We start from the raw sequence: 17,977 nt of genomic DNA on the forward strand, positions 1-17,977 counted from the left end.
GGTGGCAAAGTGGGTATATGGTTGCTAGGTCAATGATCTTGACCTCAACTAGTCCGCTGTACCTTTGACAATTTCCAGAGGGGTACTGTGTCACTCTCGTTGCATAAAACCAACAAGAGTTCTGCGGCACCTTAAAGACTATAAATTTATTATGGTATCAGCTTTTATGGACTACCACCCACCTCGTCAGATACAACAAATCTTTCTTGCTAAGCACTGTTGCACATTTCAGGTCTCCAGAACCTGAAGGTTCATAGTCCTGGGCCAAAGCAAGATAGACTGAGGTAGTTGTTATCCCACCCCCGTGGCTGCATTAAAGGCTGTTTGAAGATGAATTATTGTCCCTTTTGCCTCTAAAGGTGGTAGGTTCATGTCTCGTTTTTCCAGATCCTAAGAGATTTCATGTTTGTTCTAGTTTTTCTTGGACGATGATGGTGTGCTTGAATTCCTCTCCATGCTAAATACATCAAATGCAAGTTCTCTGAATGCAAGCAGTCATATCCTCTCATATATGCAAAACAACTATTTTTTCCTTCCAGTAAGTTCATATTATATTTCTTATATTTCTTATTTGAATAAGCTTGTTCCGGTACCGTCAATAGAGCCAGAAAGACTAAGGTCCACTTTGGAGGCACCTCTTAACGCTCCCTCCATAGTTGCTACTGCTATGCAAAGGTTTCCATTCCAAGGAAATGTCACACCTTCCCAGGAGCTGTTAGACATTCTAGCAAAGGGCCTTGGGGAAAGAGGTTCTGCTGGGTTCACTGGGACAAACTCCCAAGTGAGTGTACATAGGATTGGAGTCTTTTAGTCCAGTCCTAACTACATTTGCATGAAAGTCCATGTTCCTTCAGGTTCTTCAATTAAGGAGATTAAGGAGACTAACCAGCAGGCAGTGCCAGCCTTTGGTTGGTTGTAAATGTGGGGGCAGGTTGAGCGTGGTGGGGCACTGCTCTGTTGGCCTTAATGGAGCAACCTCCACTGTCCTGAACCAAGAGGGAGGGGCTATTGTGTATTGTTGTCTCCTGGTTGGGAAGCAAGTACAACAATTATGCAGGATGGACCTGGGGAATTGATTATGTGGTTCCAGCGTTTTAAATGTCACCACAGTGGCATGGGATGAAACCACAGAAACCATTGTGATAATGCCCCCTCTGATCTCATGGAGCATGTGAAAATAGGCTCTTGTGCATGGAAAACTCACTTGTCATGGAAAAGACTTGGATTCTTCACCCTGACACATACACTGTATGTGTGAATTTATTTTTATTTATTTTCTACTTGAGGGCACAACCACAGGTTAGTGAGAACTAGGCATTAGCTGCAAACTAAATCCAAATATTTGCTTTCCTTTTCCAGTACTTCATCTATAGCTGCATCCTGGGCTTGATTTCCTGTTCTGTTTTCCTCCGGATAAATCATGAGCTGAAAATGGCAATCATGCTGCTTGCTCTGGTGGCCTATAATGTCATTCTTCTGCACACACATGGCTCTGTGCTGGACAACTACAGCAAATCCCTCTATACAATGGCCCCTCTGAAAAGGTAGGCCAGCGAATCTGAGCCTCAGGGAAGGAGCTCCTTAGGATCAAACTAGGTGTTGTTAGAGCCACAGAGCTGCCTGCACTGCGCTCCTTCTCTGGTAATGTGTAGTAGTCAAACAAACGTGGCATGACATCAACATACTTCGTGGGCTCATCCACACTCCTGATTGTCCTGTGCCTAGAAATCACAGGGCCGAGAGGTTTTCTGCTTCTCCTGTGCTTTCTATGCACGGATCCAAGCCATGATTAATGGACTTCAATGTCTGTACACAAATGCGCAAAGCATGGGAAATAAACAAGATGAGCTTGAGCTCTTGGTACAGCAAACTAAATATGACATAATAGGCATCACTGAAAGATGGTGGGATAAGTCCCACGACTGGAATGTAATAATGGAGGGATACAATCTATTTCAGAGAAACAGACCAGACAAGAAAGGAGGAGGAGTGGCGTTATATGTCAGGGATGTGTATACCTGTGAAGAGATCCAAGATTTAGAACCTCAAAGCCAAAGTGAGAGCATTTGGGTCAAAATTAAGGGAGAGAAGAATAACAGTGACCTCATTGTGGGAGTTTACTATAGATCCCCAAGCCAAACGGAGGACATAGATGATGCCTTCCTGGAACAGATGGCCAAGCATGCAAAAGGAAGGGGGATAGTAGTAATGGGAGACTTCAATTACCCGGATATTTGTTGGATGTCAAACTCAGCCAAGAGCATAAGGTCAAACAGATTCCTCACTGGCCTTGCAGACAACTTCATTGTCCAGAAAGTGGGAGAAGCAACAAGAGGAACAGCCATTTTAGATCTGGTCCTAACCAATGTTGATGACCTGGTTAGTGGGGTAGAAGTGGAAGGATCATTAGGCGCGAGTGATCATGCTCTTCTGAAGTTTACTATACAGCGGAAAGGAGCAGCCAAGCATACTAGGACTCAATTTCTTGACTTTAAGAAAGCTGACTTCATAAAACTTAGGGAAGTGCTGGGTGAGATCCCATGGACAGTAATACTAAAAGGAAAGGGAGTTCATGATGGGTGGGAGTTTGTTAAGAGAGAGATAGTAAAAGCACAACTTCAGGCAATACCAATGAGACGGAAACATGGAAGGTGCCTAAAGAAGCCAGGGTGACTATCTAAAGAACTTTTAACTGAGTTAAGATTAAAAAAGGATGTGTACAAAAAATGGAAAAGGGGGGGGGGGAACCACCAAAGAGGAATTCAAACAAATAGCCAGCACGTGTAGACACAAAGTCAGAAAAGCTAAAGCACAGAATGAACTCAGGCTTGCTAGAGAGGTTAAAAGCAACAAAAAAGGCTTTTATGGGTATGTTAGTAGCAAAAGGAAGAACAAAGAAACAGTGGGGTCACTCAGAGGAGAAGATGGTGAAATGCAAACAGGGGACACAGAAAGGGCTGAACTCCTCAATGCCTTCTTTGCCTTAGTCTTCTCCGATAAAGAAAACAATGCCTGACCTGAAGAATTTGGAGCAAATGATTCAGCAGAGGAAACACAGCCCAGAATAACTAAGGAGATAGTACAAGAATACTTGGCTAGTTTAGATGTATTCAAGTCTCCAGGGCCAGATGAACTGCATCCAAGAGTATTAAAAGAACTGGCAGGTGTGATCTCAGAACCACTGGCAGTCATCTTTGAGAATTCCTGGAGAACAGGCGAAGTCCCGGCAGACTGGAGGAGGGCAAATGTTGTCCCTATTTTCAAAAAGGGGAAAAGAGAGGACCCAAATAATTACTGCCCAGTCAGTCTGACATCAATACCAGGGAAGATTCTGGAGCAGATCATTAAGCAAACAGTTTGTGAGCACCTAGAAAGGAATGCTGTGATCACCAAGAGTCAGCATGGATTTCTGAAAAATAAGTCATGTCAGACTAACCTGATCTCGTTTTTTGACAGAATTACAAGCCTGGTAGATGAAGGGAACGCAGTGGATGTAGCCTACCTTGATTTCAGCAAGGCATTTGACAAGGTGCCCCATGATATTCTTGTAAAGAAGCTGGTAAAATGCGGTCTTGACTATGCTACCACTCAGTGGATTTGTAACTGGCTGGCTGACCGAACCCAAAGGGTGCTCATCAATGGTTCCTCTTCATCCTGGAGAAGAGTGACTAGTAGGGTGCCACAGGGTTCTGTCTTGCGCCCGGTCTTATTCAACATCTTTATCAACGACTTGGATGATGGACTCAAGGGCATCCTGATCAAATTTGCAGATGACACCAAACTGGGAGGGGTGGCTAACACCCCAGAGGACAGGATCACACTTCAAAACAACCTTGACAGATTAGAGAAGTGGGCCAAAACAAACAAGATGAATTTTAACAGGGAGAAATGTAAAGTATTGCACTTGGGCAAAAAAATGAGAGGCACAAATACAAGATGGGTGACAGCTGGCTTGAGAGCAGTACATGTGAAAAGGATCTAGGAGTCTTGGTTGACCACAGACTTGACATGAGCCAACAGTGTGACGCGGCAGCTAAAAAAGCCAATGCAATTCTGGGCTGCATCAATAGGAGTATAGCATCTAGATCAAGGGAAGTAATAGTGCCACTGTATTCTGCTCTGGTCAGACCTCACCTGGAGTACTGTGTCCAGTTCTGGGCACCACAGTTCAAGAAGGACACTGACAAACTGGAACGTGTCCAGAGGAGGGCAACCCAAATGGTCAAAGGCCTGGAAACGATGCCTTATGAGGAACGGCTAAGGGAGCTGGGCATGTTTAGCCTGGAGAAGAGGAGGTTAAGGGGTGATATGATAGCCATGTTCAAATATATAAAAGGATGTCACATAGAGGAGGGAGAAAGGTTGTTTTCTGCTGCTCCAGAGAAGCGGACACGGAGCAATGGATCCAAACTACACGAAAGAAGATTCCACCTAAACATTAGGAAGAACTTCCTGACAGTAAGAGCTGTTTGACAGTGGAATTTGCTGCCAAGGAGTGTGGTGGAGTCTCCTTCTTTGGAGGTCTTTAAGCAGAGGCTTGACAACCATATGTCAGGAGTGCTCTGATGGTGTTTCCAGCTTGGCAGGGGGTTGGACTCGGTGGCCCTTGTCGTCTCTTCCAACTCTATGATTCTATGGTTTCCCTTTTGCCCTGGAGCTTTCCCCAGGGAAACCTGCTCTTTAGCACTGATGGGGCAGGTGGGGCTTGTCAAGCTTGGAAGGGAGCCCATCTGGGAAAAGGAAAACTGATTCTATACCTCCACTGCCTTGTGGGATGTATTTGGGAAAAGAAAAGGCTAAGGAGTGAATTCTACACAAATCCAGAATGGAGTTGGATTGTGCCTTGTGTGCCTCCTTCTGGGAATTCCAGCAGCCAAGCTGGTGTCAAACGTATTGCCCTGCTTTCCTTTGGACCACATCAGTGAAGCTGAGAGGTGGGTCTTGTCCTCTTGGCAACTCATGACCTCCATATACACTGTCCAGTTAGTGTGGGGAGGTCACTTCAGTACTGCTACCGGAGCAAAAAGAACGCAGGAGGCAGAAGTTACAAGGTGCTGGTTTCTGCTGCCACAGCAGGCACTGTGATCCTTCAGCGGTTTGACTTCAACTCTGGAGATGCACTCCATTGCTTCATGAGACAGATGGATCCCAACAACAGTGCTGAATTGGATCAGACATCACTCAGTGGAAAACCCAATGGATGTTTTCTCTACCGGAGCTCTAAAGAGCAGGTTTCCCCATGGGAAAGCAGGGGGACCAGCAGAAGTGTGGACAAGCCCTGTGTTAGCCTGCTGGTTATGTGGTGTGTGGAGATCCACAGTATGGCGATGTCACATCACTCATGGGCTCAGCAGTGGCAGCTCTGTCTCCCTTTAAAACCTAGTTTGGCCCCTGCTTCCTGGAGGAGGGAGGAAAAAACAATTGCGTTCAGTTCTGCTGTTTGGTTTAGGTTTTATAAGTAGCATGACAAAATAATAATAATGCAAATATCGCCAAGCAGGCAAGGGCAATAACAAGCAGGGCAGGCGTTAATTTTCAGGATTGCAGAATTGACCCATTAAATATGGAAACTCTGTCTTCAGATTTGTCAGGCTAGCAAGAGATAATGTTCTCTAGCATTAGTGATTATATGTGCAATTACTGTGGCATTATTCATAGGAAACTAATATGTTCCACAAATGAGGTATTTAATTTTCTTTACCGTGACCAAAATTTCATTCTCTCAATACAAATTTCTTCAAAGGAAATGTGATTCATAAATGAAATAAATAAATAAAAATAAAGATCATAACTCTAGTTATCTGATCTCTTTATGAAAAGGGGCATGGGAACAAATAACAGTCTGAAAGCTTTATGCGCCTGGTGTGACCCTACTAGAGCGTAAATTGTTCCTCATATCCTATATAGTTCCTCTTTACAGCAGATGTATGTGTTGTCTGGAATCTTGCTGCAATTAAACTAATGGCAAGGGGGAGATCCCAAAATACGTTGGAAACTAGTCAGTCAGAGAGAAAACTTGACTTATTTTCATTGAACCCTGCTCATGAATTTCTTATGTGGAGAAACATTTGCTCACATCAGATAGCAGCCTGAAGTGTTATAGTGCAAGAAATGCTTTACAGCTTGTATTTCATAGTATAATCTGGTCCTCCATAGCAGCAACTCAAAGGAAAGTGGACAGGCTCAGAATATGAATAGCATTTTTGTTTTCCTGCCAATTCTACTTACGCATTTGCTTTCACAGACCAGGGATACTGAAAGATCTCAAGACAATGGGCTCGGTGTCCCTCTTCATCTTCTTCATCACTCTGCTGGTACTCAGCAGGCAGGTAGGAACCTCCATCTTTTCCCACCTTTTCATATCACTTGAAAGGTTCGCTCTGCGAACAGTTTAGGAAGCTCCCACTGTTTCTCGCTTACTGCATTGTCACAGTTACCTCTCGCATTGAACAGCTGGATCGCCTTATGCTTGTTAGACAAAATGTTGTGGCATGAAACAATCACCAGAGAACCCAATTGAACATTGTATTGGTTCTGAGGTGTGAAATAATTAAATCTTCTTTGAAACTGTCATTTTTTACACCTTTAAACCCTAGAAGCTTGCCTTGAGATTTTTGCTCAGATTCCATTTGTTTGTGTACAAATTGTCTCCCCGCCCCGTTTAGATCCATAGTGGTAAGCAGCAAGGCAGGTTTATTTGTTTTATTGTTTACAGCATCTTGATCATACAGTGTTGTTCAGAAAAACTTGTTCTGGAAACCTCTATTCATAGTATCAAGAATTTTGTTTGCATGTTGCTTTGTATTTAGTGTAGGTTGCAAGACCAAGAAAAGTTGTTTCTTTATTATTACGTTTATATCCTGCCTTCCCTTCAAGGATCTCAAGGTTTTGTGAACATTTTACCCCCAGCCACAAGGTCACCAAATGAGCTTCATGGTGGAGTGGAGATTTAAAACTGGGTTTTCCTAGTCCATCCCTCTAACCACTACCCCACACTGGCACCATAAGAAATGCTGTGATGATATGCTTGTCAGTTGTTGGTGAAAGCTGGTCAGCTATAGGTACAAAGAGCAGGGCCTTTTCTGTGGTGCCCCCTCTCAATTGGTGGAACTTAATTCTAGGCTAAATGAGGCAAGCTGACATCTTTAAACAAGCTCTATAGACACTTCTTTAGGATTGTCTTCGTGCTGCGCTGTGCATTGGGCTCTTTTTAGATCCCTGCATTGTAGGGGGTTGGACCTTGGGCTCCCTTCCAACTCTACAATTCTATGAGTCTGTGATTAAAATACAAGGTTGATCGTTGGGCTAGACTAGTTGGGCCTTGTGGCCAAGGCTCATTTTACTCCTACATTTATTTGTCATCAGAATCAGAGTTGTTTATTGTTGTATTTTAAATCTTGTTAAACTGCTGTGTGAGATTATTGTTCTGAAAAGTAGCACGTAAACCTTTTCAATTAATACATGAATACATTCTTGTTTTTTGTAGATGAACTCTAATATAAAACAGAGTATGTTGTTACTTGTAAAACTAAACAGTCAACTTTTTGAAAATGACAATTTCTATAGCATTGAGCTTCTCACATTATTATCCATTAAAGTACAGGTTTTTCATAACCTGTTGGGAGAGGTGTTTAAATATGAATTCAGGATTGTGTTTGCCCGTACCAATTTGCTGATAATGACCAGTTTACTGCAGTAATTTCGGCAGTTTGGTTTTCTAAGAGGTCTATTTTTGTGTTACAACGGCTGGTGCTCTTTCACTTTATGAGCTCTGCTAGCAAGAGCTGAGAGCGACATTGTTTGTTTTGCTCAGTAAATTAGCCTAGGATAGTAATGAGGCATTGAAAGGCCACAGTTCTAATTCTCATGATAAATATGCACTTCAACAAAGCATCTCTTGGCTATATTTTGCATTATAAGGTCAGTTTGGAAAATGGTTCATCATCTGAGTTTGCCTCATGGCGCTATCTGTAAATGCTTTTGAGTAGAAACTGAAGTCAGTTCCTTGATTCTCACATAGATAATCAATTCTGAGGGCTTTTATTAAAAACATAGGGCCTGCCTTAGTGACTCAGTTCCGAAGTCCACCTGGATCCAATTGAAGAGGGTGTAAATAGGACGTGCCCTGCCAAGCAACTTCCCCACCTTCTTGTTTTGACTAGAGGTCGACTTGCTCTTCACATGGAGGTTTCACTCAGCTGTCACGGCTGACAGCACTCATTGCCAAAGTTCATGCGCTGGATACTTCAGGGCTGGATTACTGCAAGGCACTCTGTGTGGGGCTTCCCTCACACTTGATCCAGAGGCTACTTTTGGTGCAGGATGCTGCAGCACAATTGCTGACGGGAGGCCCTTTCAGGATACAGCACCTGTCATAGCTGACAACTTACAGATTTGAAAATAAGGGACCAGCAGCCTCAAAAATAAGGGATCAGCAGCCAAAATAAGGGATTTTCCTTAGTTTATACAGGAATCCATCCGGCACTCATGGAGCCATGCTGCTTTGGCTGTGACTGACTGGGTTTTGCAGGGGGTTGGACTAGATGATCCTAAGGGTCTACAGCCCCCACCAAAGAAGAGGGGCAGACAAAACTGATGAACGATGTAGAGATGGCAAAGCTTACAGGCAGAATTAGAAACCAGGAAGAGGATCTCTTTAATAAAGAATGGGGAAAGTTTATAATTTAATTGAAAAGCTATTGTAAAGAGTTACATACATTGGTAGGATTGACAGAAAACTTGTAGTAAAAATTTGAACTATGGATGGACAAATGATTTATAAAAATAGTTATGAAAGGGATGCAGAGGGGAAAATCACTACATTAAGATGCTGCACTGGTTGGAGGGGATGCTAAGCAGCATGTCGGGGCTGCCGTCGTCCTGGCGCCAGGAGTTCCATCGGCCCTTCCCCGCCCGAGGGGGGGGAGGGAGAAAGACTCTTGCTCACGCCGCCTGCGAGCCTGGCATGAGGCGGTTGTGGCACAGCCGCGGCCGCTGAAGCACCACCCTTCTGTGTCCCTCCCCATCCCCTCCTCTTCCTCCTCCCTCAGGCCGCCTCCTCAGCCGCTGCCGCTGCCCCCTCCGGCTTCCCCTGGCAGCGCGGCGGAAGTCTCGCAAGAGAGGGGCTGCCTGCCCGCCCGCCCGTCACTACCCGTCTCCTCACGACGCGCCCCTGAGGGGGAAAAGGGAGAGACGGAGACACGGCAGCTCGTGCGCGTGCTCTCTCTCACTCTCTTGAGGCAGAGAACCCCGAGCCGCTGCTTCCCTCCCGAGCCAGGCGAGCATGAAACCCGGGAAATTTAAGGGACATCATCAATAAGGGACAGCAGCGGGAAATGGCGCAGGGATAAGGGAGTTTCCCGCCAAAAAGGGACGGTTGACAGCTATGGCGCCTCTGCTCAGAGACCTGCACTGGTTGCTGATCTGCTACAAGGCTGAGTTCATGGTGTCACTGTTAGTATACAATGTCATGTGACAAAGACACCTGAGAGCAGAAGCAGCCAAGCAGGGGCAGGAGGTGCTGGGACTGCACCGTCATTGGGGCTGCCTAGTCAAGGTCTCCAGGCCTGACTGCTGACTGGGGAGTCCCTCTGGCGGGGACTCGGCAGCCAGTTTCTCTTTGTGCTCTCTGTAAGTTTTCAGTCAGAGTCCGTCTGCCTCAGCTGTGAGCAGTATGGAATCTCAGTCAAACTGTTTGGAACCATGTTGTTTATGAAGAAGTTCATTTTAACTCAGTAAAGCTCTTATTCTTTAAAACTCTGCATTATTAATTTACGCCGCACATCATACAAAGCCATTAACAACTTGGGCAAGTTTACCTACGAGATCCTCTGACCCTGCCTGTGCCCTCTCAGCTGCCTCGGTCTGTGAATTTGACACTATTACAGGCGCCTTCGTAAGAAATTTGTTGTTTTGTGTGGCTGCGCCTAGACTTTGGAACTCCCTGCCTCTTGAGATCAAGCAAGCGCCTTCACTGTACTTTTTTTGGCACACGCTGATAACATTTCTGTTTAAACAAGCCCTACTCAGATGCTTAGAAAGTTGAGGTAATTCTAATCTGCTTTAGTATTTTAACTTTTGTATGTTTTAAAGCAGAACTATTACTTGATTTTACTGTTTCATCTTTTTGTAAACCGCTCTGAGGTTTTTTATAATCAAGTGGGGTATAAAGTTTATGAAATAAGTAAGTAATGTTGTCCCTTACCACATTTTGTGTCAGTGTCGTGTGGTGAAGCACTTTGATTTTCCCAGTCCTGAACCTATTGCCAGTCCATCCCCTCTAGAAATATGTCACCCAAAGATTAATAAAGCAGATCTGTTTTATGTCAGCTAAAACGAGAACAAAAAAGGAGCATTGCTGTTGTTTTACTTTGCCTCTTTGCCTGACTCTCCTTAGTGCTGCCTCAGCAGGACTGCAGATTTGTTGCCTTGCCGGCTCTGTGTTTTTGCACTGCCGTGCCAATGGGGCTTAGCTGGGCCAGCAGGAACCAGCCCAAGACTGGGGGGCAGTTTAATTCCATCCAGATATTGTTCTCCTGTGGGCTGTGTCAGTATTGTGCTTGTGGAATGCAATTTAATTGAAACTCTCCTTACCACTGTGGAATATTAATACTGTGATAAAGTACCTTATTAAGCTTTGAGTAGACTTTAACTCTTATTTGGTGGTTAGTGCTGAGCAAGAGGAGTATTTTAATTTGCTGTTGAGTTGCAGTTAAAGGTCAGATCTTGTGAATCTTTTGCCAGCCCCACAACCTCAACCTCTCCAGCCGTTGAGCTTCTGGCGTGTAACATGCTTCATAGGCAACTAGTGTTGAATCATAGAATTGTAGGGTTGGAAGGGACTGCAAGGGTCATCTAGTCCAACCCCCTGCAGTGCAGGAATCTTTTGCCCAACGTGGAACTCGAACCCATGACCCTGAGATGAAGAGTCTCCTGCTCTACTGACTGAGCTATCCCAGTTAGCTGCTGGATTGCACGGTGTGCACACACACATCTATTCCAGTGCAATCTTTGTTCTTTCAAAAAAATGTTTTATTTAGATTATTTTAAAAATCTGTATACAATATTTTGCCATCTTTTATTATAATTTCTTTTTTAAAATATATTTTTATTGAAGTTTTAACAGACAAATTATCAATCAATAAAACCAATTACATTCCGCCCCTTTTATTCCCTCCCATTCCTTCCTCTCCCACCCTCCAGAGACTTCCCTCAGCTCCCACATATTATTCTCTGCATGTTAAAAAGTTATACATATCATTACCTTACCTATCCTATGTTCTACTAATAAATTTGTGGATGTTTATAAAAAACCTGCCAAGGAATCCAAGTCTTTTTGTTGTCTTTTTAAATAGTTTGTAAAAAGTTCCCATTCTTTCTTGAAGTCACGGTTGTCCTTCTCTCGTGGTTTATATGTTAATTTGTCCTAAAATCCCTAACAAAAATGCTTCTGGTTCTTTTACAAATGTCATTTTGAACATTTTTTTTTAGTTCATTATATTTCATCTCCCAATTTTTTTTTAACTTCTCTACATTCCCACCACATATGATACAAAGTACCTTCTTTTTCCTTACATTTCCAACATATATTTGACACAGTTTTATACATTTTTGCCATTTTTACTGGTGTGATATACCATCTATACATCTTTTTCATATAGTTTTCCTTCAGAAGAGAACAGTCTGTAAATTTCAAATCTACTTTCCACAATTTTTCCCAGTTCTCAAATTGTATATTATGTCCTATATCTTGCACCCATTTAATCATAACCGATTTGACCTCCTCGTCTTTCGTTTCCCATTCTAGAAGTATACTATATTCTTTCTTCAATAACTTCGTGTCTTCTTCTATAACCTCTTTTTGGAATCTAGAGATTGTATAACTAAACCCTTTTTTGCTATCTTCCTTATAAATTTCATTTAATTGTCTGTAATGCAACCGACTCTGAAAATGGTCTTTAATTTCATCATAATCTTTTAGTTTCCATTTTCCTTCTTGATCTCTCAATAAGTCTCTGTATGTAGGCTGTTATGTACTGAAGTTCTCACCCTGGGCCAGCAGGGGGATACTGTAGATAGTTATGCAAATGAAGGATCAAAAATGACGTTCAGTGATTGGATAGTTTTAGAAAGTTGTTACAGTAACGTGGTACTGGAGCTCTATATAAGCAGGCTGACTGAGCCCTTCAGCTCAGTTCTGTCCTGGCCTATGAATAAACAAGAGCTGTTTGAAGAATCGCTTAACACAGGCCATTTCCCCTTTTTACCGAGCGGTTTGAGTAATGAAGCTTCAATTGGTGATAGCCACCAAGGTATTTTTTGTTCTATTAAATCGTTATATCTCTTCCATACTCTCATTAATGATTTCCTAATGAAATGATTGTAAAATCCTTTATGTACTTTCCCTTTTCCATAGCATAAATATGCATGCCATCCATATCTGTTATCATGACCTTTAAATCTAATGCTTCTTCCTTTTCCAGTTTTATCCAGTCCCTAATCCAAACCAAGCATGCAGCCTCATAGTACAGTTTAAGGTCTGGGAGAGCGAGGGCCTCCTCTTTCTCTTGTGTCTATAAGTAAGGTAAAGGTAAAGGGACCCCTGACCATTAGGGCCAGTCATGACCAGCTCTGGGGCTGCGGCGCTCATCTCGCTTTATTGGCCGAGGGAGCCGGCATACGGAAGCTGTAAGTAAGCCGCTTCTGGTGAACCAGAGCAGCGCACGGAAACGCCGTTTACCTTCCCGCCAGACCTGTTGATCTACTTGCACTTTGACGTGTTTTCGAACTGCTAGGTTGGCAGGAGCAGGGACCGAGCAACGGAAGCTCACCCCATCGTGGGGATTCAAACAGCTGACCTTTTGATCGGCAAGTCCTAGGCTCTGCAGTTTAACCCACAGCGCCACCTGCGTCACCTAAGTCCCTAAGTCTGTAAGTATCTTATGTTTAATCCATGGCCTTTTGGCCCCCCAGACAAACTTAGAAATATTCTTTGGCCATCTTTTGAGACAATCATCCTTAACCATTACTGGGACTGTCTGAAAAAGGAAGAGCATCTTCGGCAACACATTCATTTTAATCACAGCAATTCTTCCTAGTAGGGAGAGATTCATTCTGCTCCAAATTTCTCAATTCCTTTTTATCTCACACCATACTTTTTCGCAGTTGTCATTATACACATTTATATTCCTTTTTTAAAAAAATAATCTTTATTGGTTTTTCAGTTACATACTCCACATACACATATTGTATTACATTTTACATTTATCCTTGCTCCTGAGAGCTGACTTCCTTCCTTCTTCTGGCTTTTTTGTATCGCATCTAACTTTTTCACATTGTCTTTATCCATTTTGCATATTGTTGTTCTTCCATATTTGTCCATATTTGTCCATAGAGTATTTGTACACAAATAAATCTTTCTATTTACACAATTCTTGTTGTCTATCTATATTCATTTGTGATTGCTATTAATTACATTAGTCACATTATACATTTTACTTATTATTTTTATTATCCGATGAATTTCTTTGTATTTCACGTTATGAGGATTATTTCAGTTCTACTGGTTTCATTATTTCACCTTATCTTTCCTATATACAACATATTTTTTTCCCATTCTTTTTGAAATGTTTCCTCGCCCTGTTGTCTAATTTTTGCCATTAATTTAGCTAGTTCTGTGTATTCCATTACCTTCTGTCGCCATTGTTCTACTGTTGGTGATTGCTGTTGTTTCCAAACCTGAGCTAATAATAATCTCGCCGCTGTTGTTGCGTATAAAAACAGTTTCTGATCATTCTTAACAATATCTTCTCCTACCATTCCCAACAAGAATGCCTCTGGCTTTTTCAAAAACGTATATCTAAAGATCTTCTTTAGTTCATTGTATATGTTTTGTGGTTCGAGGACCCGACCCCGCGAAGTGAAATGAAGACACAAGGACACGTGATATAAGGTTAATGGGCTAGAAAAGGCCACAACTTTATTGATTACAGCAATGAAAAGGTATTGGCTTAGGCATTGGATCGAAACAAGTGGGTTTATTCACCAGTAGGTGGAGCCTGTTGATGCTGATCCAACTATAGGCTCACCTCCTGCTGTCACCGAGGGTCGTGCCATGGCCAAGCAGGCATCGGACAGAATACACGACCGCCAGATTCCTTTAACGGAATACCCCTAAACATTGAAGGCATAGGCGATGGCCACACCTAGCACTTTGACACACCACAACACATTATTCCAATGCCTAACCGCCGCCCGAGCCGAAAGGCTCGCCACCAATACCTTCAAAGCTGTAACCAATCCCAGATGCTTTTGCTGACACTAGCTAACCAAATGTCGTTCCCCAGATCCGATGGGTGGACACCATCATTCCGGTATAAAGCTTGGTCGCCAATCCGGATACGGTCATGATAAATGACTCGGCCATACAAAAAGTGCACCCAACGGGCTAATGCACGATTTAAGAGTTTCCTGGATTTTTCAATGGCCATACAGTTCTGCACACTGCGTCACACAACTCTCTTCAGGAAGGAGGACCAGAACACCGTTGTTCCGGGACACAAGGCAGCCACCTCATCCAAAGCTCTCTTTATGTGCCACGACAAGTCCACACTTCTTTTGCTAACAAGGTCATTTCCCCCTAATTGAAGGATAAGGATGTCAGGAGGGCCAAACGCGGCAACTCTCCCTCTCAGCAATGGCATAAGCAATGCCTCGTCACGAAAACCAGGAAACTCGCACTCCAGGAAGGCCAAACGTGGCAACTCTCCCTCTCAGCAATGGCATAAGCAATGCCTCGTCACGAAGACCAGGAAACTCGCACTCCAGGTGGCTGTCAGGAGGGCCAAACATGGCTACTCTCCCTCTCAGCAATGGCATAAGCAATGCCTCATCTCGAAAACCAGGAAACTCGAACTCCAGGTGGCTGTCAGGAGGGCCATACGTGGCAACTCTCCCTCTCAGCAGTGGCATAAGCAATGCCTCGTCACGAAAACCAGGAAACTCGCACTCCAGGTGGCTGTCAGGAGGGCCAAATGCGGCAACTCTCCCTCTCAGCAATGGCATAAGCAATGCCTCGTCTCGAAAACCAGGAAACTCGCACTCCAGGTGGCAATCCGAGGTTAGGGGTGAGGCCACAGCTAACTGACTGTACGTGGGCCAATGGACTATACCATGGCCACAAATCCAGACACTTCTGAGAACGGCTGAGAATAAAGGAAAGAGAAGAAAAAGAAAAAGAAAAAGAAAAAATAATTACGGATAAGTAGAGGTAAAGGAGCAGGGCGCATTCTAACGAATGTAACCTTTATAAGCGTCGGATTCCACCGGCCCATTTCCTTAATCTTATCCGCTGGCAGGCCCAAGCGTGCAGCTGTTGTGGCGGCGCCAATCCTGAATGAGTGTGCCGCATAATCCTGGGAAGATAAACCACAGGCATCAATAACTTTGCGGAGTGCCCTTGTGAATTGGTGTCTCAACAAAGGTGACCCATCCTCGTGAGCCAGGAGCGGGCCAGGACCGGGCAGTCTGAGGTAAAGGTACCATCTAGTGTCTTTGACTGGGCATGGGCCCCGCTGCGCTGAAGCTGTAAGTTTTACAAGGGAACCCCTACCTGCCTGGTCCGTTTTGGATTGACGTATGAGCACAGTCATGCTAGCTTCAGTCAACTGCACTTCCTCCCACTTGCGTTAACCTCGGCTACCACTTCGCCAACCCTCAAGGCGCCAAAGAAGGCGATCGCATATGCTGCGGAAAAGAGGCGGGCCTCGAACTTGGCCCAGCAGATTGACCTAAACTTTGTGCGTATCTGAGATAGCAGCCCGTAAGAAATTGGCTTACGGCTCTAGGGGGGTTGTAGCCTGCCCCAAACCTCAATAGCTCTGCGGATCAGGAAGTCACTGCATGGGTCAGAGGAAAACATGGCTTTAGCAAAGAAGCTGATGGCGACTACGTGTATCTTTAAAGTTTTGGGGTCCCGTCCCAAATCGTCAAGATGGTAAAGGTATTGCAGAATGTCATCCGTGGTGGGTGGCACGCTAGGCAAAAGCCCCAATATCCATGACCTGAAGCCCATGAGCTCCAGGTGCTAGCTACCGGAAGCGAGACATCTGAGAGCGAGACCCTTAGGGTAAGAAAGGTTGTGGATTAATCAAAACTCACCATGGGTCTTTTTGGGTACAATACCAAGGGGCAAGATATGCAGGTTTGGGATAGGGGGGTGTACGAATGGACCAGCCACCCTCCCTGCAGCCACTTCCTTAGTTATTTTCTTTTTCTGCAACCTCAAGCCTTTCCCTTACTGACATCTGGTTAGGGGAAATCCTTTGCAATTAAAGAGTCAGTTACTGGTATTCTGAAACCCTCTGACAAAACCCTTCCAACAAAAGGATGCTGTGCTTCCGTCTGGATAGCTAGACAAGAGGTTGCGGAGAGGAGGGAGCTGGATCATTGAAAATGCTAGAGCCGGAGGGTCCCTATCGTCTGTTCCCTGCTGCGGGGGCTCCTCTGGAGCTAGAATGGTGGAACCCCCGACCTCCCCGAAAGGGCTGCTTCTCTTTGTAACACGCTGTGGCTGGGTGTACCCCTGCACACCTCTCACATTCGTGCGGATACTTACCAGACTGCCTTGGCATGACCCCTTATTGAATTTCCAACACACCTTGCGCTTTGGCTCCCTTCTTAAGTCCGGCTTACCCATGCGATGAGAATCTAATGGCTTCTTCTCAACATACGGGATGACCGCCACCGACCAGATGCCCTTTTCAAATTGATCCCAGCGTGCTAGCGGGATCCTGGAAGCCTTCCTTCAGAACTTTTATCATAGCTAATGGTGGCGGCCCCCCATAAGGCACATAGGCTGTTCTGACTCTTCTTCTGTGTTGCCCGTTTCCAACTTGCTCTTCTTACACACGTGCTTCTTCTTGGTGCGTCTTTTGCCTGACGGTTTGTCCCCCTCAGCTGTCTGAAGTTCCCCCTCCAGCTGCTGTTCCTCCTCACCGGCTGAAGAGGTGCCCAGTTCTGGAAGCTGGACCCAGGGCTGCTTATTCTTCGAAGGACTGGAAGAACTGGACACAACAGGGTTATTGACACAGGCCGGCGGCCTCCTTGCAAGGGGACCCAATGCAGTTCTGAGGACCAGATGATGCCGAGTGAGCCCGAGACCCAGTTTGCACTGCTGCAGTTACTGTCCAAGAGCTTGGGCCTGCACCTGAGAACTGAGAATCGTTGAAGAGGTTGGCAGAGGTACCTGGAAGGTCATCAACCTGGGTGAGAGGCGGGCTCTCCGGGACCACCTAGGTATCTGATATCATATCAGGGGTAGCAGTGGAGGGCATGGGGTTAGGGGATTGATTGGAAAAAAGCTGCTCATAATCATCAATGAACGATCTAAAGGCATTTAGGTAGTGTGATGTAGGTTTGGGGTTATTATCCCGTCTATGTGGCACCCATGCAACCTGAGGTGTGAGCTGATTCCGCCGCAGAGCACTTCCTCTTAGGAGCCATGGATAACGCGCTAAAGTTACTGCCACAAACACCTGCTACTGTTTACAGGCGGTTGTTATAGGCACATGTTATAGATTCTGAAACGAATGTACTAATTAACGATTGATTTACTTATAATAAATAACGATTTTTCCAAGTATTTGGTTAAATGTTCAATTGTTTATCCAATTAGTATGTGCGACGTGCGTGTGTTATTTATGACTATATATATATATATATAGATAGATAGATAGATAGATAGATGCTTCCTACTTCATATTATAATATCTCATTCAATATGCAGGGGTCCCATACGGGGCATTATCAGCACTATGCTCGACCAGTTGAGCTATCCAGGCTCTCTAGAATTGTGTGGGACCCCGAGGGTCATTTCGTCCGACCCCTTGCAATGCAGGAATATGCAGTTGTTCCATACAGGGAACAAACCACCAACCTTGGCATTATCAGCCCCATGCTCTAACCAATTGAGCTATCC

At 44.5% G+C, this 17,977-nt stretch overlaps 1 protein-coding gene across 3 annotated transcripts in view; it reads left to right on the plus strand.

Annotated features, from left to right (window-relative positions):
* The window catches only part of ADCY2 (adenylate cyclase 2), a 136,154-nt gene that overhangs the window by 90,253 nt on the left and 27,924 nt on the right, over positions 1–17,977 (plus strand). For all 3 annotated transcript variants that reach the window (XM_079983482.1, XM_079983484.1, XM_079983483.1), the window contains 3 exons: positions 416–538; positions 1,360–1,544; positions 6,245–6,329. In XM_079983482.1, the coding sequence (XP_079839608.1) occupies positions 416–538; positions 1,360–1,544; positions 6,245–6,329 (393 nt within the window). The remainder of the gene's footprint in view (positions 1–415; positions 539–1,359; positions 1,545–6,244; positions 6,330–17,977) is intronic.

This window comes from Podarcis cretensis, assembly GCF_951804945.1.
Source record: "Podarcis cretensis genome assembly, chromosome: 7".
NCBI lineage: Eukaryota > Metazoa > Chordata > Lepidosauria > Squamata > Lacertidae > Podarcis > Podarcis cretensis.